The sequence below is a fragment of the Rhea pennata genome, chromosome 31, assembly GCF_028389875.1.
Source record: "Rhea pennata isolate bPtePen1 chromosome 31, bPtePen1.pri, whole genome shotgun sequence".
Classification (NCBI taxonomy): domain Eukaryota; kingdom Metazoa; phylum Chordata; class Aves; order Rheiformes; family Rheidae; genus Rhea; species Rhea pennata.
The window spans coordinates 1,559,293-1,585,777 of NC_084693.1; the positions used below are offsets into that span (position 1 = coordinate 1,559,293).

Below are 26,485 nucleotides of genomic sequence, written 5' to 3' on the forward strand. Positions count from 1 at the left end.
CCGGGTTTTTAAAGGTTTCCCACAGAAAACCAGAGCCAGGTCTGGGTTTGCGACCTGCGGACCCGGTTTGTAATTACTCTTGCATTTTGTGCGTGAGGGCGGAGCAGCGATTCTTTTTTGTCCCTAACTCTGAGGAAACCTTTCCAAAGCAACAGCAAAATCCACAGCTGGTGTTCATGGATGAGATGCTCAGCCATGTTCTGGCAGAAAGAAAAAAAAATGGGGGGGGGATCTAATTTTAGATGTTCTGCAATGCCTACAACAAATGACACACATGCATCCCTCGAGCTGCATGGTGCGATCGCGTGGCGGCTATTTTCAGCTTGGCGCGAGGATAGCGAGCGAGAGCTCGGCTCTGCAGCGAACCCGGGGCCCCGCGTGCCCCCATGCACCTCCGCAGCTCCCGGCTTCCCCGTTTCTACCACAGATTCCTCCTTCAGGGGATCTTTTCGCTGTGGCCTGGCCTGCTCATTCCTTAGCACTTGCAGAGTTGCAACACTCCTGCGTGCAAGGCAGCTGGCCAGTTCGGGGGGCTCGAGGAACCCCACTTTCCAGCCTCCCCCTTCCGCTCTGGCAAACAGGGGTTACTTTCTTTGCGGAGCCGGTGACAGACTCGCAGGGGCCCCGGGCAGCGGATAAGGCTGTTCTCTACTTATTTGGGGTGACCCGATCGCAGTTTTGCTGAGCTGAGCAGGTCCCTCACGGCCCAAGCTCCCAGCAGGAACACTCTGGCCCCCAAAAGCAGCTTTTTTTGCAAAGCATTTGGGGACCAAGCAATGAAAGACCCGAGTCAGGCAACGACAACCAGCTCTTTCATAGTAAGTTAATTATTTTCCAAGACTTTTGCCCTTGGGATTTGCGCTATCCTTGCCTATTTTCACTGAGTCTGAGCTGCCCTGCCGGTACCTCCCGAATCGGCCCCGCAGAGCCCGGCTCGGCCGCCCGCTCCCTCCCTGGACCCAGCTCCCACCATGTGCTTTCCTGCCAACCAGACTTTGGACCGAGGCCCAGATCCAGACAGTTTCTTATTTTCCTCCTTTAAGCCCCAAAGAGCTGATGAGCAACAGCAGGGAAAGAGGGGAGCTTGGGCTGGGGAGCAGCTTTGGCCGTCGGGGACGCGGCGACCGCGCCAGCCCCCGGCGAGGGGAAATCGCTTGCCGGAGCGGCACAATGCGCCTCAAAGGCCTCCCCAGGCTACGGCCTCCTGTTATCCCCTAACCTTAGGGGAGGGCGAGGGTCTCGGCTTACCCGGCCTCGCATAGAAAGTCTCCTCCATTCTAGCAAATAACCTTTATGTCTAGGGACTAGCAAAGTTTGCTTTCTCCCTCCAGGGTTAGTCGCAGCAGGAGCGAAAGAGAAAGCAAGCGCTTGTAGGAGGTTCCCTCGGCATAATAACCTCAGAGGAGTTTAGGTCTAAAGACTAAAAGGCTCTATTTACTTTCACTGACAAGGAACAATCTAAGCAGATGTCCTTTGATGGGATTAGTTATTAATCCTTGAATCATGGGTAAATGGGAAAATGATCCATTATTTTTCTGCAAAATCCTTCACTGCTTTAGACCGTGAGGATGGGGTGGGGGATTGTTAACAGAAAGGTCCCGACCTGTCTGTTTTTGCCATTTGAAAATGTATTTTTACAGTTTGTGCCGTGGAGCGTAACTCTGAAATTAAAAAAAAAAAAAAAAAAAAAAAAAGAAGAAGAAGAAGAAGAAGAAGAAAGAAAAAAAACCTCAAAAACCATGAAAGAGGCTTCTGCCTCTCCTAAAGATGGAGAACAAGTTGCTGTGTCAGACAGTTATCAATATACAGACCGAAGCACTCCTTAAATAATAATAGTAACAATGACGATGATAATAATAATAATAATAATAATAATACTCCCCCCCAGCTATATTCTGTGCTATTTTCTGAATAGCTTTGGCAACTCTGCCTAAATGTTTAGATCTTTCAAACGCCTCTGTATCACGTTAGCGGCAAAACACAAGCCGAGCCGCGCGCAGCGAGAGCTCCCCGGCAGGTGCGGCTTTGTGCCGGCTGCGTGTTGCAAGCGCTATCTTATAAATAGCGCATGTAGGTGGGCGAAACGCGCTCGTGAGCGAGAGGTAGGCAAGTAGCTGGTGCGGCACCGCGTTGTCTCCCGAGCCTGATTCCCACCCGCCGTAAAGCTGTGCAAGCCCCTTCTCGAGCGGACAAAACCCCCTCGCACGACTGCACTGTGCAAAAGCATCCCAAGGGGTAGGTGTGGATTATATCTTCACCCAAAGCTGCTTGCCAGGGAGAGCAAATAAGGCCCGTGGAGCTCCACGGGTGATGCTTGCTCACACATGGGTCATCTCATCCCTTTCCGGCAGCCTTTGCCCCTTGGAAATGCTCTCTACTAGCAGGAGAGAAGAACCCAAAGTTGTGCGAAGTTGAGGTTGCAGACACCAAAGTAACTGGCAGTTTTTACCCATCTCTTGGCACCGCGGCCCCAACCAACTTACTGGGATGAATATTAATAGCCCTGAGACAGCCTCACACCCCAGAACTCGGCACTCGGCTCTCACATGTAGCGAAAGCAGAAATAGATTCCCAATGAATAATTTACTCTGCTTTCTTTTGATTTGCGGTCTGATTGTACACAGCAGTGCAGGCTCCGAGGGGGAAAAAACATGTTCTGATTAAAGATTTATACTGGGCATATAGTTCTGTTGCTGTTGTTGTTTAAATCTACTTCAAAGTTTGAGTAGGGTGGTCTGTAAAATAAACCATCAGGGAGCAGCTGGGAACTTGCAGAGGGCTGTGGTGCGTACACACACCAGGCGCGTGTGCCCGGTTGCAGCACACACGCGAGTGCAAAGGCACCACGGGTTTATCCCAGCTGCAGGCATGCAATTACATGCGCACGCTCAAATCTGCCCACATCTGTGTAAGCACTGGAATTGGTCTGGGCTTGTAGACACGTGAATGGTTGTGATGTGGGCACTCGTGTCCGTTTGTGTGAGGATACCTGTATACCCACATGGCCTTACAAAGCACAAAGCACAGGGAGTCTTATGGCTATCTCATATTTGCACAGGCTTTCTGGGAAGAAGTCTTCCCAGACACCCTCCTAGTATCAAATAAAGCTAAAAAAAGAAAAAAAAAAGACAGTATAAACTTGTGCTTTATATTCCAAGAATAACTAATAACTGCTTGCTGCCAGGAGCGATTATCTCATGGGGAAATTGAGGCCTGAAGCCGGAAGATGGTTTAGCAAAGGGTCACCCTTGGCACACAGGGAAGAACCAGATGCAAAGACTGCAGTCTCCTGGCTTATTGCAACTTAGAGGTACAGAGGAGAGCAAAACCCCCAAATATTTCTCAGGCTGTGGGTTGATCTGGGCAAAGATTTTCTCTCCCTTTGATTTCTGCTCCTTTGGCAGCCTTGTCCCTGGAGGGCAGAGACGCTTCGCAGTGCATGCCTGCGCAGAATGCATCTCTAGCACAAAAGGGAGCTGTAATACAAATACGATTATCACTATTTTTGAAAGTGCCTTTTGATAAACCCTCGTTATTTACATCTTCAGCTTCCACCAGCTCCAGAAGAGTGAACGCTTTGTGTGGCGGGGACCAGCCTGGTTCCTCTAAGAAAGCAGTTTTGATGAAATAGCACTTTCCAACAGAACTGTTTTGTTGGAAGTTTGGGGGCCAGCTGCCTGCATTCAGCTGACGGAGTGTGCCATTAGCGAAACAGCAATGAGGTCCTCCTGCCCCTGGAAGCAGAACGCCTCTCAGAGCCGGTGGAGAAGAGCTGCAAACCCCTCGATAATCTGAACGACCTTTCCCGGGGTGTGCGAGTGCTCGTCTCTGGGAACGCTGCACACCCCCTGACAGCTCCAAATCTGTCTTCACAAGTCCAAACGGATTGAAAGACGTATGAGGTCCAGGTCCTCTCCTCATCTACATGGACTGCAAATCCCGCAGGCTTCCCATATGTATTGATGCTAACACTCTCTAGGTCAGCGGAGCGGTGTCAGCTTGCACCAGATGAAGATCTGTTCCTGTATTTTTATTTCTTCTCAAGGAATTCAAATCAGGCCCTAGAGCTCATCAGGGCCCAGTCTTTGCTGAAGGCAAACACGACCTAACTCCCGCTCCGCGGCACGGAGGAAGCACACGGCAGCAGCACGGAGCCAGCGGGAACGGTGGAAATAGCCAACTTGGGGCAATTTCCCGAGCGAGCCAGGTCACAGCAACGCCAAAGCGCCCCCTGAAAGAGGGACGCTGCCCCGCCGCCCCCCTCCAAAGCCCCTCGCTGCCAGCGGCAGCGCCGCGCCCCGCGCCGGGACGCGCGGAGTGACAGCTGTCAATCACCGCCCGCCGCGCCGCGCCGCGCTCTGGCGCCACCGCGCGGCCGCGCCGCGGCGCAGCAGCCGCCCCGCGGAAAGGGCGATTTTCGGTAAAATAAGAAGCGCGTCGCGCGGGCGGGGGCGGCGGCGGCGGGGGGGGGCTCGGCGGTCGGTTCGCTTGGTTCCAGTAATGGACTTCTGCCAGAATTACCGGGGGTGAACACCGGCCCCGCCGGGGTGCGGGATGCGAGCCCTTCCCGGGGACGCTTCGGCAGAGGCGAGCCCCTCCGAGCGCAGCGGGCTGCTTCGGTTAATTTAGGGGGGTGAGGGAGGGGGGCTGCGAATTTGCCCTCCCTCCACAGTTCTGAGTCCCTCTCCGCCGCACGGGAAGTCGCCGCAAGGGCGAGTTCGCGTTCGGGGCCGGCTCACGCTTTGGCTTAGCTCCGACCCGCTGAGGCTCAGCTGAAATACAAACCGACACCCCCCCCCCGCCAATTCTCGCCCCCTCCCCGGGAGCTGCCGCGGGGCTCCGGGCTCGGCTGCGGGCGGGGGCTGCCCTCTAGGGGCCAAATCCTGCCGCCGGGCCCCGCAGCCCCGCACCCTGCCCGGCTCTGCCCAGCGGGCACCAAGGCAAAGCCCCGAGGCAGGAGCAGCCCTGCAGCAGCGGGAGGGGTGGGCTGGAGGCACCCCGCACCCACATGTGCTGCATGCACCCATTCGCAGGGGCTCCTGCGTTTCAAGACATCCAGTTTTAAAAAAGTAGCGGTTGCTTGCGCTGCAGGCGAGCCGCAGCCTCTTACACGCACGCAAGGCTGGGCGAAGTCTGGCCCTAACGCACCAAAAAGCCCGAGCACGCAGCAGGGACCCCAAACCCGAGGCACCCAGGGGCAGGGGAGAGAAGGCACCTACCTGCAACCTCACAGGAAGCCTCTTCCCTTTCTAATCCCAGCCCATGTGGCTGGCGTTAGGGGAAATGAGGGCATCAGGAACCCTCCCTCCCAGCTGAGCAAGCAGCTGGCCCAAAGCTACTTTTGGTATGAGCTGGAAGCAGGACTTGGACGCTGGAGCGAGACCCCTCGGGGAGCCTCCCACTGCCCACTGCCACGCCGAGGGGGGAAGAAAGAGCCAGAGGCACAGAAAGTTATCAGAAACGTGTATTTTTTTCCTTTTTAATAGTAAACCTCTTTACAACAAATATAGTGAAAGAGTTTCCAAACAAAACTCATAAGAATTTTTCAGGGTAATTATTATTATTTTTTTTATCTCTTTTTCTTTTTTTTTCCTTATTGTGGAATATACAATAACGCATCACCATACAGCACAAAAATAATAATAATAAAAAAAAAGGAATATCGAAAAGAACCGAAACGGAGGTCTCAAGCACGTGCTGCAGTCCCTGGGAAGGAGACACTGATTGTCAAGGGGGGCAGGATGGGAGCGGGGCCGGAGCCCGGCGCGACCCGTTCCCAGGGCTCGGGAGGCTTCCGAGCGGGCCGGACCCCGAGGGTACAAATACTCGAAGGCGGCTTGAGCCAAAGATCCTGGGTGCGAGTTTGCAAGCGCTCAGCATCAGTGCTCCCTCCCCTGACTCCGCGGCCCGGTTTTCGCTGCTGAACCCGGACCCATGGGGCCGGGTAGCAAAGCCGGGGCGAGAGCCGGGAGCCGAGACCCCTCCGGCCCCGCTGCGCCGGGATCCCTCCGGCAGGGCGAGCGGGACCCCCAAGGGGCTGCTTTAAATCACCACCCACGAGCACGGGATCCCTCGACTCACGCACACACGCACACGCACGCACACATGGGGGAGGAGCATTGGGGGGCAAAAAGAGGTTAAAAATATATATATAATATATATATTTATAGATACACAGTTTATCTTTTTTTTAATTGCTTCTCAAAACAATAAATAAAACTACCATGGGGGAAGTGCACGTTTATTTATTTATTTTACTTTTTTGTTTCTACCTGTGCAGCATCCTGGGGGAGGAGAGAAGAGCTGCCTGTGGCAACACGGACAGGCTGAGTCGTGTAGGAAATCTCACTAACCGCAATATATAGAAGTCGGGGAGGGTTGTTTATTTATAATCCTTTTTTTTTCCTTCAGTGCATCGTTTAAAGGGTCTACTCTATCTTACAAAGATTGCTGCGGACACCCCAGAGCGTGCCAACGTCCATCTGTTTCGTCGGCGTTACAGGGGTGACGGGGAATTCGGCTGCCCCATTTCCTAAGCCAAGCGCACCTCGCCCGGCTGAAGGAAAACAAATGGCAAAAAAGGGGGAAAAAATGACGATTTCTGCAAAACAGCCGTTATTTGGGGGTCTGCTGAAAACTGCCCTTTCACTCAGGCCAAACTCTTCACCCCGGCCGGGACCTGGAGGGATCCGGGGGCGAATCCGAGGGGGTGGTGAGAGGTGGAGACACGGGAAGAGCCGAGAGGGAGAAACCTAAGAAGCAGCTGTACAATTCTGGCCATGTTCAAAGTCGGTATTATTACAATATACTCTGACAAAAATATAATCTCATTTCATATCAATACAACGAAGAAAAACATTTTTTTCTGTACTGTTACCATTGCTAACATAGTGAAACTCCCTATTTACAATTACAGTAGCCAGGCAAAATACTACAAGTGAGAGATCAGAGAGACAAGAAGGGGCAAGAGGGACCGACGGGGGACAGGATTTCCAGAGAAAAAAGGGGGAAAAGGGGGAAAGGCCCTCTTGCATCCCGAGCATGGCTTCTGGCTGCGGACAGGAGACGGGTGCTGGAGGTAGCGAAAACATAATACTCGTGTTATGGGTTGAGATTTTTGCATTAAAAAAAGAAAGAAAGAAAGAAAAAGCAGCAGCGAAGGGAAGAAAGTGGCGGTTTGCAGCGGGGGGTTTCTTCCCCAGGGCTAGCGCAAAGTTTTCCGAAGCTGAGCAATGAAAAAAAAGAAAAAAAAAAAAAAGTAGGTGGAATTTTCAAGCATAATGTGGATTTTTGCAAATCTTTTCTTTTTTCCCCCACTGAGCTGAGAATTTTAACAGTGGAGGGGGGAAGGAACGCCAAAAGGGGGAAAAATCATGTTCATTTTTTTTCTTGTCCTTGCTTCAGCTCACTCCCCCCCTCCTTTTTTTTTTTTTTTCCTTTTTTCCCAGCAGCTCCGGTTTTAACGAAGCGCCCCGCGCGCCCGCCGCTCGCCCCTGCGCGTTTCGCAAACGCCCTTTTGGGGGGGGGGGAGAGAAAAAAATTCCCTATTTCACCCTTTTTGAGGCTTCCTGCGCACCTCGGCCCCTCGCGCGCGGATCTGCCCCTTCCTCGCTCCGGCCCCTCCGCCCTCGGGGAGGCACCCGGCGCCCTCGGGCAGTTCCCCGCGCACCAGCCGGGCCCCGGGGCAGAGAAACGAGGCCGCGAGCAAAAAAAAAACCCCGCAACTCCCCCGGGGAGGGGGGGGGCTCGACCTGCCAACCAGCCTCCGGTTTGCAGAGTTTTGCAAAACCAAGCAAACGAAACAAAAAACGACCCAAAAAGCCCCCAGCGACGGCGGCGGCGGGGTCCGCGTCCAGCCCCGGGGGCCGCCGGCTCCGAGGAGCCGCAGAGATTTCGAGCAGGTTAAAGATCAGAAGCAGACTTTGGTAAGTAACCACACTTTTAGAAAGTAATATATCATTTTTGAAACATATCAGTGCATACTTCTTATATGAAAATATACACAATTGTATTTCATTCTCCAAAAAAGGAACAATTAAAAACAAAAGCAAACTAGCCCAAACACAATATATTAGCTGTTTTTTTGTTGTCGTTGTCGTTGTCATTTAAAATTTTTAACGCTACACTTTGTTCAGGTTACACTTTTTTTGTCTTTTTTTTTTTTTTTTTTGTAAATGTTTTTTTCTTCATGCATTTTACACTTTTATAGCCTTTGAGAATAAATAAGCTCCATTTTGCTTCCACATCTCTAAAAACTGCAGCATTTTAACTATTGTCATTTAAATCGTGCAATTTTTTTTTTGCAACACCCCTTTTTAAAAAATGGAAAATATATATATATATATTTTAAAACTAAACCCTATACAACGCAAAAATTCCAAATTAAAAAAAAAATTATACACAATTGTAACTGTCAACAGTACAGATGAGCACGAGAAATAAAATTATAAGATCAGAAACATATTTATAGAAGCACAAAAGGAGGGTGTTGGTTGCTTAAGATTGTCGTTCTTCTCGTTGTCTTTTGAAAATTAGGAGTTTACTGGATTCTACAGTCTGTGGGGAAATCAAGAATAATGACCCGGACGGAAAAAATAATAATAACCCCCAAGCTGCCCTCCCCCCACCCCGAAAACAAACCCAAAGAGCCCCAGAAACCCCCCAAATCGCTGCGCCGGTGAGGTCGATGCCGCCGCCGGCCCGGCGGGAGCCGGTTCCCGCGCCGCGTCCCGCCGGCTCCTCCGCGCGCCCCGTCCCCACGGGCGCTCCGCTCCGCGGCTCCGGGCGCAAGCGCGGACGTGCGATCGGGCTATGGAGTCCGGGAGCAAAAACGGTGTGGGTTTGGGTTTTGTATTTTTTTTTTTCCCTTGTTGTTGTTTTTTTTTTCTTCCCTTGGGTTTGTATCGCTGCTCGGGGCGGGCAGGGGACCGGCGGCTTCGCGCCCCCTCCGGAGCGAGGCCCGCGTGGCGAAGGACCTTCTGCGCCGCCGCGGTTTTGCGTGTGTCCGTGTCTTAATTTTTTTTCCCCCACGCAAGACGGTGACGAGAAAAAAAAATAAAATAAAATAAAACGACACCGCTGAGAGATGCCGTCAGTCCCGCCTGATTTCCAAAGCAAGGCCGGGCAAAGGCCTGGGCTCGTGCCCGGAGCAGCGCCGCAGCCCGTCCCGGCACCGGCCCACCTCCCCGGCGGAGCGCGGGGAGCAGGACAGGGCAATTCTTTATTTTTTCTTTTTTTTCTTTTTTTTTTTTTTAAGCAAAACCACACAAAACCTGCCGCGGAGACCGGGGCGCGCTCGTCGCCCGCCCCGGCCGCTTGTTTTCGCCGGGTTTTCCGGAGGGTTTCCCGCTGAGCGACAGCTTCGAAAAACGCAGCTCTGGTTCCGTTTCGGCGGCATCCGAGGACGTTTTTAGGCGGCGAGCTTCGCCTCGAGGCGCCGAGCTGGAAGCTGCATCTGTGCGGCGCCTCCTAGGAGCGAGCGCCTAATCCGACCGTGACTTTCCGCTCCGCGCGGGTTTCGGGGCGCGCGGCCGGGAGCAAGCCGGGAGCGAGGCAGCTTTGCGGAAGGCAGCGGGAGCGGATCCGGGCTTTGTCCAGCACGGGACGAAGAGGGGCGTTCGGGCAGGGTTTGGGTCATTTGGCAGCAGCGGGTGGACGGGCGAGGGAGCCGGCGCGGGGACGCAGCGAGAACCGGAGCGGCCCGCGGCTCCCGCCCGCTCCGGAAGCCGTGCCGAGCTCGTCGCAGTGATTTCGGGGGCAGGTCGGCTCCGCTCCGTCGCCGATGCCCGGCCCGGCCGCGCTGGCGCGAGCCGCCGGCGAGGGAAGGGAGCTTCTCCGTTTCCCTCGTGTCCTTTTCCCTTTCCACCGAACCATCCCAGAGCTCAGCCGGTTTCCCAAACAGCTCCCCCGTATCGTTCAGGGCCTCGAAATCTTCCCTGTTTCAATTGCACTCTTAAACACAAATGAGCAACGTATTCCTATTTTTCTAATTTAAAGCTTTACCTCTTGCAGCGTGGGAACGGGTGGCACGCCACGGGAGATTCAGATTTCTTTACAAATTTTGCTCGGTAACAAACGGACGGATTCTAGCCTTTTTTCCCCCCGCCCATTTCTCAGCTTCCCAGTGCAAACAGAGCAGCCGGTCGGCCGGAGAAGGCAGCTCACCATCCCGCCACAGCGACGGGGCGGAAACCGCGGGACCCGACGCCCAGCGCGGGGTCCCCTCCGGGGCGGCCGGGACTCACGCGGGGCGGGAGGGAGCCGGCGGCGGCCCCGGCGCCGCGGGCGCCCGGCCCCCGGGGGGGGGCTGCAGAGAGCGGCGAGGCGCGGAGGACCCCCCGGGAGCCCCCCACCGCCGCTGCTGCCCGGCTCGCGGGGGACGAGCATCCCGCGGGGGCGCCCCTTGCTCCCCCCCACCCCACCCCACCGCCGCGCTCCAGCCCCTCCGGCGATTTCCCTGGCGCTCGCCGACGGCTGCTCCCCCCCTTTCCCCTCCCGCCCGCCCCCGGCCCCGGGCTCTCCCCGCGGCCGCCCCCCGGGCCGAGGGGGGGGCCCGTTACGTTACCCAGGAGTCGAGCCGCAGGCGCTTGACGGAGGGGCTCTCGCCCTCGGCCTCGGCCGTGGGGCGCAGCAGCCCGAGCGAGGGGCCGAAGTCGGCGCGGGCGGGATCGTCCCGCTCGCTGCCCTCGTAGGAGCTGGTGTTGCTGCTGAGGCTGTCGACGGGAGAGCGGCCGGGGGGCTCGTGCCGGGGCGCCGGGGGGAAGGCGGACAGCGGCGTGGCAGTGTTTCGGTCCCGGCTGGGCGAGACGGGCTCCGACTTGATGCTGATGTTGGGGTTGGTGTTGACAGTCAACGTGGTGGCGTGGGACAAGTGGCTGCCCTGTCTGAGCGGCCGAGAGAGAGAGGACAAGGTTAGTTAGCACGAGGCAGAGCAGGCAGAAAAGCGATAGGGAACGGGAGGGGGAAGGGAAAAAAAAAAAAAAGCAAACGGAGGAGGTAACGGGAAGCACGTCGTTATTCCTCTTTGCAGCTCCCCCCCCCAACCCGTTCACTTCCAGTATCAACAGGAATCGCCTTTCTGCACTAGCGGACACTGCTGCAGGACACCAATTTCCCGACTTGTTTCCGCTCCCGCTTCCTAGAGGCTGGGAGCAGCCGGCGGCTGCTGCCGGCGCTGCCGCCCGCCGGAGGCGTCGCAGCGCGGGCCCGGCGCGACCGAGGATTTCCGCATCCCGCTCCGGACATCAGCCGAGCGACCCTCCGTTTCACTTACATTAAGTTGCCTAGTGAAACGGGAACCAGGTGCTGCTGCTGCGGCTGCTGCTGCTGCTGCTGCTGCTGCTGCTGCTGCTGCTGTTGCTGCTGCTGTTGCTGCTGCTGCTGCTGCTGCTGCTGCTGCTGCTGCTGCTGCCAGGCAGAGATGTTGCCCAGGGACAACCCGCCAGGCGAGCTGAACGCCGGCAGCGAGGACAACTCGGCGCTCGTCAGCTGATAATCTGGAGAGACGCAACCTCCGGTCACTGCAGCGCCGCGGCTGCTCCAAAACCGAGCGCGGCAGCAAGGCGGAGGCTCATCCGCCGGGCCGTAGCCTCTCTGCGACCGCCCCGAGCCCGCGGCAGACGCTGCTGCGAGCTTCACAGCGCTGCGGGACCCCTCTCTTCTAGCCCCGAGCTCATAAGCTTAGGCCCAAAAGCGTGCGCAAGGACACGCGCACGTCCACCCAGAGCTAAGTGCGCTCATGCACACGCACCGGCTCCACCAGGAAAGGACCCTGGCACGGAAAACACCTGATTATGCCCCCTCCAGCAGCGGGAAATTGGATAAAAACCACACGAATACGTTTCCTGCAGCGCAGGGCAGGAGCGGGCAAACACAAGCCCGTTTCAGCCCCTTGCTTTCCAAAGCGCCAGGCCCGGCGGCCGCTTGGCTGCCCTCCAGTCCCACGGAGCGGAGGGAAGCGGCACCCGCTGCCAGGGGCACGCGTGCCGGCGCCGCCCGCCGTACGGCACAGCCCCGCAGCGCCCCGGCGCTCCTCTGCCCGCACCCCGGGGCTCTCCCTGCTGCTCGGAAGCTTGCACGGGGTTTAACCGAACGGCTTTGCAAGCTGAGCCCGGCGGGCACTGCGCCCCCGGGGAGGGGGGCCCAGCCTGAGGCTGCCAGGCGCCCGTTTCCGCGCGTCCGCGGCCCGTTTCCGCGCGCCCGCGGCCCGTTTCCGCGCGTCCGCTGCCCGTTTCCGCGCGTCCGCGGCCCGTTTCCGTGCGCCCGCCGCCCGTTTCTGCACATCAGCAGATGGCGCTCCCCGTCCGCCGTCCGCCGCGCGCCGAATCCGGCTTCCCGGCGCCGGGCACGCGGGGAGGCAGCGGCGCGCCGGAGCCCTTCGCAGGGACCAAACGCGGCGGGGCGAGAGCGGTCCGGCCGCCTACGGAGGTGCAAGCCGCCCGGGGCCGGCGCCCTGCCGCAAAAGCAGCCCCCGAGTCCCGGCGCTTTCCTCTGCCGTGCCCGCTCGGGCAGGGAAAGGGGAGGGAGCCCCTTCCCGGCGCCGCTTTGCGAGGCAGACGGGCGCGACCGCGCCGTTCCCGGAGCTCGAAGGGAAAAGCCCTGCCGAGCGCCACGGCGCGCAGCGCCGAGCTCGCTAAAGGCGGCCGAACCGCGCCGGCCCCCCCCCCCCCCCCCCCCGCCGCCGCGCCACGTCTCCAGCCGGCGTCCCGGCCGCGGACACCTACAACACCCCGAGCCGGAACATTTTTTGCTCGTGGCTCATCCGCGGGAATAAAACCAACACCGAAAGCCGGAATTCGCCCGCCCCCGCCCCGAGAGGCAGCAGCCCGGTTAAAGCCTATTTTGAGGCCTTAGGCAGGACACAAGCTCGCCGGCGGCCCGGAGCCCGGAGCCGACTTCCCCGCACCGAGGGGAACCCACCAGTCTCACGCAAACAGGCGTCTGCTGGACTACACCTACTAATTACGGCAGGGAGTTCCCAGCACGCCCATCCCGGGCTCTTCCAGGCGAGCAGCTTTCTGCATTTTTGCAAACTTTTCTCTGAGCAAATGCCAGCGCGGGGAGGCAGCAAGTCCCACAGTCTCCGGGGCCGTTTGACAGGCTCCCGATGGACAAGCTCCTCACCCGGGCGAAGGCTCGCCGACCGTCGCCTCCTCTTCTGCCGGGCCCCCTCCAGCCCGGGCTGGGCTGGGTGGTTTGCATTCCTCCCAAACTCACGGCGGGCGGGGGGGGGGGTCGACACCCTTTTGCATTAAGCCCCTGTTACAACATCACCCGCCGCTTCCGAGAGCCTTGGCACGGGTGCAGCTGTAATTAGCTTAAGAGCACGTTCACGCCGCCGGCGCGGTGCAACGGGCGCAAGGGAGAGGCAGGCCCTTCCGGCCACGAGAGCGCTCTCGGGATTTATTTTATTTTAATCCTGCAAAAGTCCCGGGCTCGACCGCGTCTGGCGGCACGCGGTAACGCAGGGAGAGCCGAGCCCGGCCCGCGCCCGCGCCGGCGCTTCCCTCTCGCCGAGCCCTTCGCGCCGAGAGCCCTGGCCGCGCCGCTGCCCGCGCCGCGCGCTCCTCCTCACCTGTGTTGTACGCTGTGGGCATGGCGGAGAACGGCAGCCCCTGGGTCAGCAGGCTGGGAGTAGCCACAGAAACAACCGGCGTGGTTAAGGAGTGAGTCGCCTGGGAGACGCCCAACCGCTGCGTGCTCTGCTGCGGAAGCAAAAACGGAGACGGAGTTGCCACCCGGGCGCCTTCGACGCTCTGTCCTCGTGGGTCGCATCCCCCCCCCCCCCTCCCCGCGTCACCAAAAACCTCAGTCTGCAACCGGCCCCGCTGGAGAGGTTCCTGCACCCGCCCTGGAGGCGCCGGGGCTGGCCGGCATCGACGCTCCGGCCACCCCTACTTGCAGCATCGTGCAAGGCAAACCCCGGCGCTGACGGGCATCTAGACCCTTAGGGACCCGCTCGGCAGGTCGCCTTGCACCAGCCGGGGGCCTCCAGGCTGCCCGGGGCCGCGTTTCGCCTGCGAGGAACAACAAATGCCCTGCAGGCCCTGTCCCCGTCCCGGCGGGATGCCTCAGTCTCTAACGCACTAATCCTCCCAATTTCCTTCTGATGCAAGAAGAGTTACTGTTTTGCAGAGGATGCACGTGATTGCCCGCGAGGTTTTGCTGCTCGAAGAGCGAGAGAGGTACCAGACCGCAACAGGACCTGCTAAAGCAGCACCGAGTGCCACGTCCTCCTCCTGGCAGCGCTGGCATCTGCGAACGAGCCCCTGCCCTCTAATGCAGCGCGAACACACTCAGCTCAGGATTTTAAAGGTGCTTTGGCATCCCAAAACTTCAAACCCACGGCTCAGCACCCTGCAGGATAGGGCCCCTCCAGAGGCCGGCATGACCCAGGCATTAGCAGGTCCACCGTGGAAAAATCCTGCCCTTGGCCCGGTGCGTGCCAGCCTCCCCCCTCGGCTTTGCGGGCCGTTACGTGGGCGGATCGAAGGGTCGGATTCAGCCCTGTTTACAGGGCAGATAATCTGGGCTGTCTCTGCTGATCTGATTTACATCGGACTCAAGAGGCTTGGCTCTAATCTGAAGCGCCCAGGCACACGTCAGCCTGCGAAGACTGGGGCGGCGCCCAGCTTAAATCACGCCCGGCGCTGCGCGGGGGCCCCGTCCCTTAGCGCGCCCTCCTCCCCGGCACGCCGGCGGCTCCCGGAGCCGCTTAGGGGCTGGGACGCGCCGGCGAGGACTGGCGGCTGCAAAGCCCGTCCCGGCCAGCCCCGGAGCACCCCGGTGCCCTGGGTTCGCCGCACCCCACGCCCAGGCGCTGCCCGGCTTCCGCGCCACCCCGGGAAGGCGATTACCGGCGATGCTAATTGCTAAAGCTCCGGGGCGGCTGCGGCAGGTTTTCCTGGCGCGAGTCCTGCCGGCAGCCCGGCGACCGCTGCCCCTCGGCGGCGGTCGCGCTTCGGCCCCGTCTCCCTCGGGCTCCGGCACGAGCGAGCGCCGCGCCGGGGCACGTCCGGCTGCAGAACCAGGCGCCGCAGCCGTCCCCACGGCTTGGAGCGAGGCGCCGAGTTTTAATCCCAATTCGCGCAGGCAAAACTCAGCGGAGCGTTCGAGCCCCCCCATCCCCGTGCCCCCCCATCCCCGCGCCCCCATCCCCGGCCGCCGCTCCGGCTGGCTACGAAACCGCGCGCCCGGGCTCCCAGGTGCAGTGCGCTTGTCGCTGCAGGCTCGGGAACGGATCCTGCGCTACGCTCTGCATCTCCAGCTGCCGGTGCAATGCAGAGAAATGGGGGGGGGGGTCCGTGAAGGTGCTGAAGGAGCGCACCGGGGGCTGATACTAAACCTCCAGCAGTGCACCCGCCCTGCTAAGAGGGGCTGAAGCTGCCGGCAAAGGGCTGAGGGTAGCGGGGCAGGGCCCAGCGCAGGGGCAGATGACTCAGCCGCCCGCCCGCGGGCTCGGGGGTGGGAGCTGCCGCTTCCAGAGCCGGCGTGGGCCGAGCGATACGGAAGGAGCAGATCCAAATTCAGGGGGGAGGGAGGAGGCATCCGCGCCGGGCCCCGCAGCGCCCGGCGGCTCCGCGCTCTCGCCGCCCGCCGCCGCGCGCTGCCGGCTTGGTTCGGGCGAGGGCTGCGCTGCACTTCGGGCGAAACTCTCCCCGGTTGGCTCCGGCTAATTAAAACCGCTCGTGCGAGCCGGGGCTGGTTTTTGCCTTAAGCAAGCTGCTCCTCCTGCGCGCGGCGAGGCAGTGCCCTCCGGCAGAGGGAATGCGGATGAGCAGAGCGGGGGGGGGGGGACAGCCACCGTTCCCACCTCGCGGATGGGGAAACCGAGGCCCTGGGCCGCCGGGGCAAGGAGGACGGCTTCTAGGACGCGGACAGCAGCAAAATTTGGGTCTGCCGGGGCCCCGGGGAGCCCTTGCCCGGGCTGAGCGTCTCCTCGCAGGCGGGCGAAGGGGGCGGCTGGTGCCGGCGCGTGTGCAGAGCATCGCCCCGGCAGCGGTGGCGGCTGCCGCCGCGGGGGCTCTCGCCCTCCCCGCCGCCGCCTGCCCTGCGCCGCAACGGCAGCGCAGCCGCGCAGCAAGGCCACGGACAAGGTGGAGCTCCCTTTGCTGCCGGGGACGGGGAGGGCAACAAAAAAAAACACCCCATGGAAATAACGCAGAAAACCATCCCCATGCAGAAAGCAGGCTCAGCGAGGACCCCAGCCAGCCAGTGGCTATACACAGGCTTTAAATAATGTCCTTAATATGGGAAGAGCCTGATTTATTCCTCTCTCAGGCGGCGGCAGCGGGCCAGGTCGTCCCAGGCTGCAAACCGGCGGCTGCGCCGCAGCCGGCAGGGCAGAGCCCCGGCGACGTTTTGCTTTGCCGAAGTCAGCGGAGAAACAGGCACTGCGGGGGCGGGAGGGGCGCGCAGCAGCTCCCGGCCCCGTCCGGCGGCTTGCCTACGAGCTAAGGGGTTCGCCCAAAAGCACCGAAGCGAGGGGCCCGGCGGCACCCGGGACACGCGCGCGCGTGCACACGCGCGCGGCGCACGACTCACCAGCGCCAAGTGGTCCTCCGTCTGCCCGCGCCAGCACGGGGAGAAAACCGAGAGGCACCGTTAGAGGCCGCGGGGAGGGAACCCGCGGGGGCGCGAGGCCGGGCAGCAACCCAAGCCTGGCTTCTCGGGGTTGCGGCCCCGTCGCGGGGGCTCGCTTTTGAACGCTGCTGCCCCCGGCGCCGCGCGGGCACTCACCAAGTGGTGCATGAGCCCCTTGCCGCTCTGCGAGGTGATCACGCGCAAGTCCGGCTTGCGGCTGCTCGGGGCCAGCTGCGACGTCGCTGCTGCTGCTGCTGCTGCTGCTGCTGCTGCCGGCGGCGCCGGCGGCGGCGGCGATTTCGCCGGGATGATCTTGCCCAGGCTGTTGCCGTTGGACACGGGAAGGAGCCCCGGCGAAGCCCGGGCGCTCACGTAGCCGTTCCCTGCGGGAAAAGGCACGGAGGTGAGCGCGCGGCGCCGCGGGGCAAGCGGCCCTCGGCCACCGGCAGCCCGCGGGGACCCGCGATCGTTGCAAGCAGTAACCGTGGGAGGGCTGCTCTCCAGGCAGGCTCTTCCCGCTGCCCTGCCGGGGGGGGGGTCATTACTTTTACACTCGCTTTTAAGGCCCCTTTACGGCAGAGGGGCCGCGGCGTTGCCGCAAATTCAGTTCACTGATCCTACTGCCCCTTTGAAGATCAGAGCATCCCTCCTCCTCCTCCTCCTGCCCCACTTAAGGATTTTGTGTGCAAAGGAGAAAAAAAAAAGAAGAAAGGGAAGGAAGAAAAAAAATTTGAAAAGGAAAAGATTTGATGAACATCAGGAAAGGAATAAATTGGATCAGATTACTGTTCTGATGAGGATTTTTTTTTTTTATGAATAGGCCCCAAAGATAGAAAGGCGTTTAGCAATCACCAGGATTCAGCCCTCATATTCATTGCAAGTTAGACCGGGAAAAATAGGTCGCTGATTGCATTATTAATCACAGCCACCATCGCGCTACATCTGCATTTCGGCAGGCGGCTGGCGGCAGCGGCGCTCCAGCCCCGGCGCGGTGGCACAAGGGAGAAACTGGGATTTGCTCTGGGAGCTCGGGCGTCTCGGCCCCGCGGCCCTCGCGCTCGCGAAGCCCCCGGCTTTGGTGCTGATCGACAGCGAAGGTGCAGAAAATCCCCCCGGGCGCATAAAGCCTGAGCCGCCGGTTCGATTCCCGGCCCCCCAGCCTGCCTCAGAAAGGGGCTTCCCTGCTCCGGGCGCTGCCGCTGCCAGAGGAATCTCCTCGGGGCCGGATCCGCTCCCCCCTCTGGCCGGCCGGAGCCAGCGGGAAGCCAGGAAAGAGGCGGGAGGGCTGCGGCAGAAGGCGGATGATTCGCCTTGGCACGGCCACGCTGCAAAGCCGGGCACGGCCGGAGCGCCGGGAAGAGCCCCGGCGCCGAGCCCTTGCACCGGCCAAGCGGCGCATACGCAGGATCCGGGGCATCCAGCCCGGATCGGAGCCGGAGCCGGGCCAGCGGCGCCCGGAGGCGGATGACTCAGAGGCAGCAGGCGAGGGCAAGCGGTGCCAGATTGCCGGGGCGGAGGAGCAGCCGTCCCGGGGAGCCCCCAAGCCCCTCCGGAGCCAGCACCGGTTTGCAATTCCCGGCCCTCGGCAGAGGCGGCCGGCGGAGCCGCCGAGCGCCGGGGCCGGCCGGCCCGGCTCCTCCGCTCCCGTTTCCTGGAGCGGCGGCAGGAACGCGGGGAATGCTGCGCTGACGTCAATGCTGACATTCACGGGCCCTGCCAAGCGCCGCGCCGCGGCGGCTGCTCGCAGCAGCTGACGTGGGGGCCGCGGGGCACCGGGGCCCCCCTCCGTCCTTCCCGGCTCCGCAGGCAGCGGAGCCCCGAGCCGCGGGAGGCTCCAGCCCTTGCAACCCGCCCTGGGGACATTTGTCCCGGAGGCACAGCCAGGGCGGACAGGGAGAAATTCCTCCCGCTGCCGGCAGAGCCTCCTGCTCCCGGCCGTCTGCCGGTGCGGGAAAAGTCCACGGTTATTCCCGTGCCTGGCGGGGCCTCTCCGGCGGAGCGGGGCGGCCAGCGGCGGTGGGATCCAGCACCCGATTTGGTTTTAACTGGGGAAATGCTAAATCCCACCCTGCTCCATGGCCGTTCTGGCGCCGGATTCCCACCGTAAAGCCCCCGGGGGGACGAGCCAGCTCCTTATCCAGCACCGCGCTCGCTGCGCTGCCGTGCCCGGAGCAGGACGGGGTTTGCCGGGTGCCGGGCGATGCCGCTGCCGGAGACCTCCGGAGCGTTTTCCAGCTGGGGAGCTAAGCCCCGAGGTCTCACTCACGCGGCGCAAAGGAACCTTAATGAGTTATTTTTTTTCCTCGCTTACCTACAGGACTCGGGCAGGCTCCGTTCGTGTTGTTCAAGTCTCCCCCGAGCATCGCCCCTGGAAAGCAATCGGAAACATGGGGGTCAGCGCCAGCGCGGGGAGGGAGAGGACGGCACGAGGGAGGAAGGCCGGGGGGGAAATCAGGGGGTCGCGTTGCCGGCGAGCCAGCCCGGGGCAAAACGAGCAGCGTTGCTGGAGAAGGGGTTTGGAAACGACATCCAGGCGGATCCGTTTCCGTTGCAGGAGCCCCTTCGGAAGCGCGGGGCTTGCAAACCACGGCGGCCGCTTCGCTGCCGAGGCACGGCCAGCTCGCGCCGAGGGGAACCTGCTCCCACCCCGGCTGCAAAAACTGCTAAACCCCTGCTTCACCCCCGTGCAAACTAAATAAATTAATGAAGACTTTTTTTTTCTGCTTCTCAGCACAAACGGGGGAAGCCGAGGCAGGAGCCGCCTGGCACTCCCGGGACCGCCGCGAACGCCGCCCCGACGCTGCGCTGTGCTAGCCCCGCTTTTGCTTTGGAAACAACAAACCGACGCTCCGGTCTCGTCTGAAGCACATTGCTTGACCGCCAAAAAAAAAAAAAAAAAACACCAAACCCCCCAAAAGCAGAAACAGTTCTTATAAAATGCAAGGCCCTGGCTCCTATAAACAGGATTTCTTCCGTGTCCAAGGCAGCAAGTGAATGAAACACAGATGGCCGGACTTGGAACACCTCTACGCTCGCAACCACAAAATTATCTCCTCGAACGAGCGGCTCACGAGCCGGATGGAAACTACGGCCGTGAGGCAGATCCTCCCCTGCAACGGAGGAAAAGGGGCCGCGAGATTTTGCTCCCTGGCACCCGCCAGCGGGTCCGCGCGAGCGACGGCTCGTCCCCCCGCGGCGCCGAGCTCCGAAAGGCGCCCGGGCGAGGGGGGCGGTTTGCACCGCTGGTTTGGACCCGGGGCGCGAGCCGCTCTCCCGGGGACGAGGAGAAAGCGGAGACGGGGCTGGGGCGCCCCACGGCCGTGCAAAGCGGCGGCGGCGGCGGCGGCGGCGGCTCACCTGCGCTGGCCGGCCTCTGCGGCAGCCCCGGCGACACGGTGTTCCTCTGCAGCGCCGGCTGCTGCGGCGAGAGGAGCCGGGGGTCCGTCAGCGACGAGGTCACCAGCGACTGCGTCACCAGGGAGCTGCCCGGGTTGCTGAACTGCAGCGTGCTCGGGTTGCTCACAGGCACCGTCACGGGCATGGCGAAGTTGGGCGCCGGCACTGCGGACTGAGCAGAGAGCAGGAGCTGACGGGCGGCAGGCGCCGGCGGGCGAGCGGGGCCGAGGCGTGGGGGCCCCCGGCCCCGAGGAGCCCCCGCTCCTCGCCGACCTGCAGTTACCACCTCCGCAGCCGAGCGGGGCTCGGTGCAAACGCCGGGCGCTGGCGCCGGCGAAGGCTCCGCAGCCGAGCGGGGCCCGGTGCAAACGCCGGGCGCTCGCGCCGGCGAAGGCTCCGCAGCCGAGCGGGGCCGGTGCAAACGCCGGGCGCTCGCGCCGGCGAAGGCTCCGCAGCCGAGCGGGGCCGGTGCAAACGCCGGGCGCTCGCGCCGGCGAAGGCTCCGCAGCCGAGCGGGGCCCGGTGCAAACGCCGGGCGCTCGCGCCGGCGAAGGCTCCGCAGCCGAGCGGGGCCCGGTGCAAACGCCGGGCGCTCGCGCCGGCGAAGGCTCCGCAGCCGAGCGGGGCTCGGTGCAAACGCCGGGCGCTCGCGCCGGCGAAGGCTCCGCAACCTCGCTCCGTGCTGAAGGCAGCTCCGATGCAGGGAGCTGCTGCAAAAGGAGACCGGGAGGCGCCGACCCGAGCGAAGGAGACCTCCCGCGCCCGCAGCCAGGCTCCAGGGAGCAGCGCGACCTTCCCCCAGGCTCGGCTGCGCCGCGGGGCCTCCCTTGGTTTTTAAGCCTTCCCACCCCCCCCCGAAAGAAGGGGGAAGGGGCAGCTCGGGAGGTTTCGCCGGGCGCGCGCGTAAGGAGGGAGCGCTGCGGAAGGAGTCACTGCAAACGCGTGCACGTGCATGCGCGGCCCGGGAAGGGGAGGGAAAAGCCGACTCGGTGCAGCATCTCCCGAGCGACGCGACGGGCCGATACAGCCCGGCGGCACGCCGCGGCCGGCAGCGAGCCGTGCCCCGAGGCCACCGGCGGCCACCAGCCCAGGCCGGGCAGAGCCGGCCCCGGGGGCGCCGCGGGGAGGCAGCTCCCGTTCCAGGCCAAAATCCCGGGGGAGAAGATGCACCCGTCGGGCCGAGCCGGGTGCTGGAAGCAGCGGCGGAAGCCGCGCGACGGCCGCTGACTCGGGTTAGTGCTCCACGCACACCAGAAAACACCAGCCGAAAATCCACCGCAGCTCGTTAAAAGGGGCAAGCGCCTGCATCGACCGCCCCGCGCCGACGCCGCGGGCGCTCCGCCGCTCGCAGTCCCCGCGCTGGCCGTTTCGCACCGAGGGAGAAGCGTTTTCCGCTCGCCCCCGCCGCCGGCATCCCGCACCGGCGCGGTGCCGACCTGCTCCGCGCCGAGCAGACGCGGCCGAGGAGGAACCCCGGCGGGACGCGGCCGAGCCAAGCCGGGGGCGGCTCCTTGCCCACCGCCTCCTCGCCGCGCTTCGAGGCGCCGCTCGGGCCACGCTCGCAAGCTTTGCAGCCGGCCGAGCTAATATCCGGGAATTTCGCAAGACCCAAACCTCCAGAAAAGCCAGAATTTTGCTTGCGAGGGCTTGCAAGGCAAAGCAGGCCGGATTTTTTTTTTTTTTTTTTTTTTTTTTTTTTTTTGGAGGGGGAATCTTTTGCAACGCTGCAATCCGCCCTTGAAAATTAGCCTCCTTCCTGCCCTCAGCAACGTTAATTATGGCAGCTCAGGGCTAATCCCTCCGAAGACGCTTGCCCGCATCGCTCCTCTTTGCTCCCTCGAACTAACGGCTAATTTGCAAGGCGCCCTCCCCCTTCGCCTCCTCCTGGCTCCTGCCACAAATCCCTTCCCGCGCTGTCCCGATGCCACCCTGGCGTCAGGGCCGGGATCAGAGGCTAAAGCCTCCCTGGATCTCCGCCACGGCCGCCAGCTGCCCCACGGCCTTGCGGGATTTGGGAGGAATTAAAGCGGAGGAGCCCAAACCAGGCTCGATTCCCCCCCTCCTCGTCCCGGGGAGCGGCGGCCGTGGCTTCGCCCTTTCCATCGGCTTGCAAAAAAAAAATCCTCGATTGAGGCAAAACTCCTTTTGCAGGGCGGAGGGGAAAAAAATAAAGAAAAGGGGGCGGCAGGACAGCGAGCATCGCCGCCGCGGCCGCGGCCGAGCACGGCTCCGAAGCAAAGCCATGCAGAAAGTGCCGCCGGCCACCGGCTACTCACTGCGAGCCGGTAACTCTGCATCATTTTATCAAACTCCTCATCAATCTTTTTATATTTCTCCTCCGTCTGCGGGGTCAACGCAAACGCTTCGTCCCCGTCCGGGCTCTCGCACTCTCTGTGCTTCTTGTTCAGCGCCTGTTACGTTTCGGGGGGGGGGGGGGGGGACACGAGGTTTTGGGGTGGGGGGAATCGAACAGAACAAACAAACGAAGAAAAAAAGAACATAAAATGAAGGCTTTCCGGCCAGCGGGAGGTACTTACACCGTATCGCTTGAACAGTATGTCCAGATCCTCGCTGCCTTTGCGGTATTTATCCTCCATCAAGGGGCTCTGGTCTATCGAGTCCTCGCCGTCGGGCTCCGGGCTGTCGCAGCCGTTAAAACCTTTCTTTCTTAACGTCTGAAAACGACAACCGGGAGGGAGCTGGTTGAGGTGCGGGAGGTGGCACCGGGGGGGGGGGGGTGCGGGCGGCCCTTTGCCAAGCGAGACGAGCCCGGGCGCGGGCCCTCCGCACGCGTCCCGCGGGCGGCGAGAGCCCCGGCGGCGCCCGCGCCGCAAACGTGCCCCTTTCCCGCTGGGCAGCCGCCTTGCAGATTGCATCACACACGCGCGTTTAATCATTTTATTTGCAAAATACCCAGAGCAATTAGGCATTATTATGGAAGCAGCACTTGCCAGAATTTTTTCTTTCTTTTTTTTTTTTTTTTTTTTAAGTCAAAGCTACAGAATTTCCTGGAAGTCTTCATCTCTTTTCATGCCAAATTCAGCAGAGGAAAAAAAAATACAGGGCCTTGACAATTCTCCTCTTATCTTCCTAAACAGTCATAAACATAGCTATTTTAAGGGCAAAATATATCCTGCAGAGGCTCTTTAGCTACCCGTAAGTGCTGGGAAATACAGGGTTATAACAGAAGGGGCAGAAAACGGTGCAGCCTCTCGCACAGCCTGGAAATGCTGCGGCCAGGTTTTGCTCTACGCCCGTGCAGCGCCGAGCACGGCAAACCTCTGCCGCTTCACCGCAGCTGCAAAGAGTCGCTGCAAAAGAAATAAAACCGGTGACTTCGAATGCGACTTTGGGTTAAATCACTGCCCCTTCGGGGCTCTGTCTGCGGGGAATGCTCCTGCCAACGGCTCGACCGGCAACGCGTCGAGCCTGAGTCGGGCTTTCTCCGGGGGCCAGACCCCACGGGAAGGTTTTCCAGGGTCCCTTTTTCAGCCTCTGCACATGGCTCCAGCTGTTTTTAGACGGTTTCCAGCTCCTGCCGTTGCCTACAGCTGCCTTCTTCATTTGGGAGTTTCAAAGTTTGCACAAAATTGTTCTGGGGTTTTCTCCATCAATAGTTACATCAAGGAGAGCAGCGCGACGGGGTGAACTTGGCTCCGCTTGCACGGACCCGGAAAAATCCCTCCAGCCAGCTCCTCATCCGTATCTCCCGAGGTCTTTCTCCCTTCGGGGGATTTTTTTGGTGTCCAGCGGAGTGTGAACGCAGGCTGGAGCCGCTGCCTTGCCGGCGACGGCGTAAGGGCTCTTCCCCCGGCCACCAGCTCCACAAAATCAGCGGCAACTGCACCGTCCTGGGGAGCAAGGTCGCGGGGGACGGCGCCGGCCGCAATCCCAACCCCTCGCCCCGTTCCGGGGGAAAACCCGGCTAGAGCCTGCACGCAGCCGATTGCACCCGGAGAGGGAGCAAAGCCCCGTCCCGGCACCCGGCGCACGCCCCGAAGCCTGAGGTCGGATTAGAGCCGCCGTCACGGCGCGGGGCTGCCGAGGGCCCGGTGCCGGGCAACGCCGGCTGCTTTCTTATTTTTTTCCAGCAAGAAAAAGAGGGGCGGGGGGGAGGGAAAAAGCACACCCTACATTTTTGACAAGATGGTGTAAAAAGGAAACAATCCTGTTCTGGGGAGAATCAACCCCCCCCCCCAAATTCGCCTCTGTTTTCAGGCCTCTGCAAGGTCTTTGGAAAGGGGAAGGGGAAGGCGCTGCTTTCCTTTTCTCTCCTTCTCCCTCCCCGTTCCCTTTCTTGCAGGAAAAACAGAAGGTGAGGGAGGAATGAAGCTGGGGTTTGGTGTGTCCCCCCCCCCCCTTTTTTAACCAGGCAAAATGAATCCCTTCAATCTTTTCAAAGCAGAAAACTGGGATGAGAACTTCAGCACCGAGAAAGGTGCTCGGCGGGACGGGCACAAGGGCCGCGTCCGCGCCGCCCGGCCGGAGCCGCTCTTGCAGGCAGAGCAAGAGACGGCGAAAAATATATATATATACTTTTGAGGACGTGACGGGGGCCAGCGCGGGGGCTTTTTCCCGCTGCCGGCAGCTCACCTCGATGATGTCGGCGTTGGTGCGGCTCTCGTGCGGCTCGTTGTACTCGGTGTACTTGAGCAGCACCTTGTCCATGTCGGTGCTGGCGTACTGGAAGAGCTTGTTGGAGTGGTTGAAGATGATGAGGGCGATCTCGCAGTCGCAGAGCACGCTCAGCTCGTAGGCCTTCTTCATCAGCCCGAATTTCCGCTTGGTGAAGGTCACCTGGGAGCAAGCGGGGAGGAGAGCGGGCGTCGGGCGGCACGTCCCGCGCCCGCCCGCCGGGTTTGGGCGTTTGGGGGTTTTTTTTTTTTTCTCCTTTTTTTTGCAGGCTGATTTTCACGCAGGAAGCCGCGAGCCCCCGAGCACGTGCCGGGCCGGGACGGGGAGGGCACGGGGCAGGTCCGCGGCGCGGCAGCCCCCCGCAAACCGGGGCAGAAACCCCCGGGGCGCGGGGCTCGCGCGGGCGCCATCCTCCTCTCCGGGAATTAACCTTCTAAGTTTTCTTCTGCAACGAAGAAAAACGGCCGTTCTCCGTTGTTTCGCCGCGGAGCAATAAAATAATTCAGTGGAATCTACTACTTGCACCCTTTGGGGGGCATTAAGAGCATATAGCACGTACACATGTGCTTTTCCTGGAGCGTTGAAGCCCTGGCCACAAGCCCAAAGGCCCCCCCCATAGGCTGGGAAAACACCCGAGATGCATAGAAGTTTGCAATGAAAAAAATAACCTTTGGGGGTTAGATTTTTTTTTTTCTTTGCATTCAGAAAAGTGGATGCTTGTTGCAGCTGTTTTTTATTAGAAAAACCTCACAAAAAAAGTCAAATTAAATATATTTTCTGCAAAAAGCAAAAAAAAAAAAGAAAAAAAGAAAAGAAAAAGAACCCCAAAACCTCAAAAAGGGGAGAAACTAACTTCAGGGGATGCTCTTTTCTGGAAAAGCCGTCAGGAACGCGCCCAGCCCCGCGATCGTCCCCGCGGCGAAAACGGGAGGCAGCTTAGGGGCAGGGAGCCGCGACACCAACCTGCCGATTGCGCTCGTCCGTGATCCGCTGGATCTGGATCTTTTTTCTCCCCATCTTCGCCGGAAGTCCTCGCCGCGCGGCGGGCCAGGGGGGAAAGTAATCCCGTGTGTTTTTTTGGTTTTTTGTTTTTTCTTTCACAATGCTTTCATTAAAGGTTGCTTTTTCCTCCCTTTCTTTTAAATTAAAAACAGGGGGAAAAAAGAAAAAAAAAAAAAAAAAAAAAAAAAAAAAGGAGGCCTGGGGCGCCGCTTTCTCAGTTCATGGTACCCCCCAGCGCGGCCGAGTCCAGCGGGGTCGAGCCGTCAGCATCCGCTCGGAGACCTGCCGGGAGGAGAGAGAAAGGAGTGAAAACCTCTTCCCGCGCCGCTTCCCGCGCCGCTTCCCACGCCGCTACGGCTAGTCCGGCCGCGGGCATCCCCCGCCGCGGCATCCCGGTCGCAAAACGCTTGGGCTTCCCTGGCTTTTTTTTTATTATTATTTTTTATTCTCTCCTTTTTATGCAATTTTTGACCCCAGGTGGCCTTTCAGGTTTCCTGGCCGGGCGGCTCTTTTCGGAAGCCTGCTCAGCTCCCGGAGACCTTTCCCAGTTTGGGGCCTCGGGTATTTTTATTCGATAGAGTGGCCCCAAGCGTTAAATTCCCTCCCGCGCCCGCCACGCCTCCGAGCCCGCGGCTCGCCCCTCGGTCGCCGCGTTTTCTCGGGAAGCGGGGCAGATCGAGCCCCGCGGCGCCCTACGAGCCGCTGGAGAATCTCCGCGCGGGCCGGCCCTTCCCGCCTCCGGAGCGATGCCCGTCTCCATAGCGACCATCACCGCGCAACCGCTCTCCCAGCCTCTTCCCTCGCTTCCGAGGTGACACTTTTGCCCGTTCTTCCCCCCCCCCCCTTTTATTTTTTCCCAGTTTGGTGCAAC

At 60.7% G+C, this 26,485-nt stretch overlaps 1 protein-coding gene across 9 annotated transcripts in view; it reads right to left on the reverse strand.

The window, feature by feature from the left end:
* Positions 1–10,467: 10,467 nt before the first annotated feature.
* MEF2D (myocyte enhancer factor 2D) overlaps positions 10,468–26,485 on the reverse strand; it is a 34,119-nt gene continuing 18,101 nt past the window's right edge. For 5 of the 9 annotated variants that reach the window (XM_062598097.1, XM_062598093.1, XM_062598096.1 and 2 more), the window contains 10 exons: positions 25,576–25,896; positions 24,571–24,774; positions 22,515–22,652; positions 19,939–20,149; positions 18,893–18,949; positions 16,738–16,964; positions 16,543–16,563; positions 13,574–13,703; positions 11,273–11,495; positions 10,468–10,883 (listed from right to left, as the gene is read on the reverse strand). In XM_062598097.1, coding sequence (XP_062454081.1) covers positions 10,556–10,883; positions 11,273–11,495; positions 13,574–13,703; positions 16,543–16,563; positions 16,738–16,964; positions 18,893–18,949; positions 19,939–20,149; positions 22,515–22,652; positions 24,571–24,774; positions 25,576–25,629 — 1,593 coding nt within the window. In that variant the 5' untranslated portion in view covers positions 25,630–25,896 and the 3' untranslated portion in view covers positions 10,468–10,555. The remainder of the gene's footprint in view (positions 10,884–11,272; positions 11,496–13,573; positions 13,704–16,542; positions 16,564–16,737; positions 16,965–18,892; positions 18,950–19,938; positions 20,150–22,514; positions 22,653–24,570; positions 24,775–25,575; positions 25,897–26,485) is intronic. The other 4 variants (XM_062598099.1, XM_062598100.1, XM_062598102.1 and 1 more) reach the window with 4 other exon arrangements.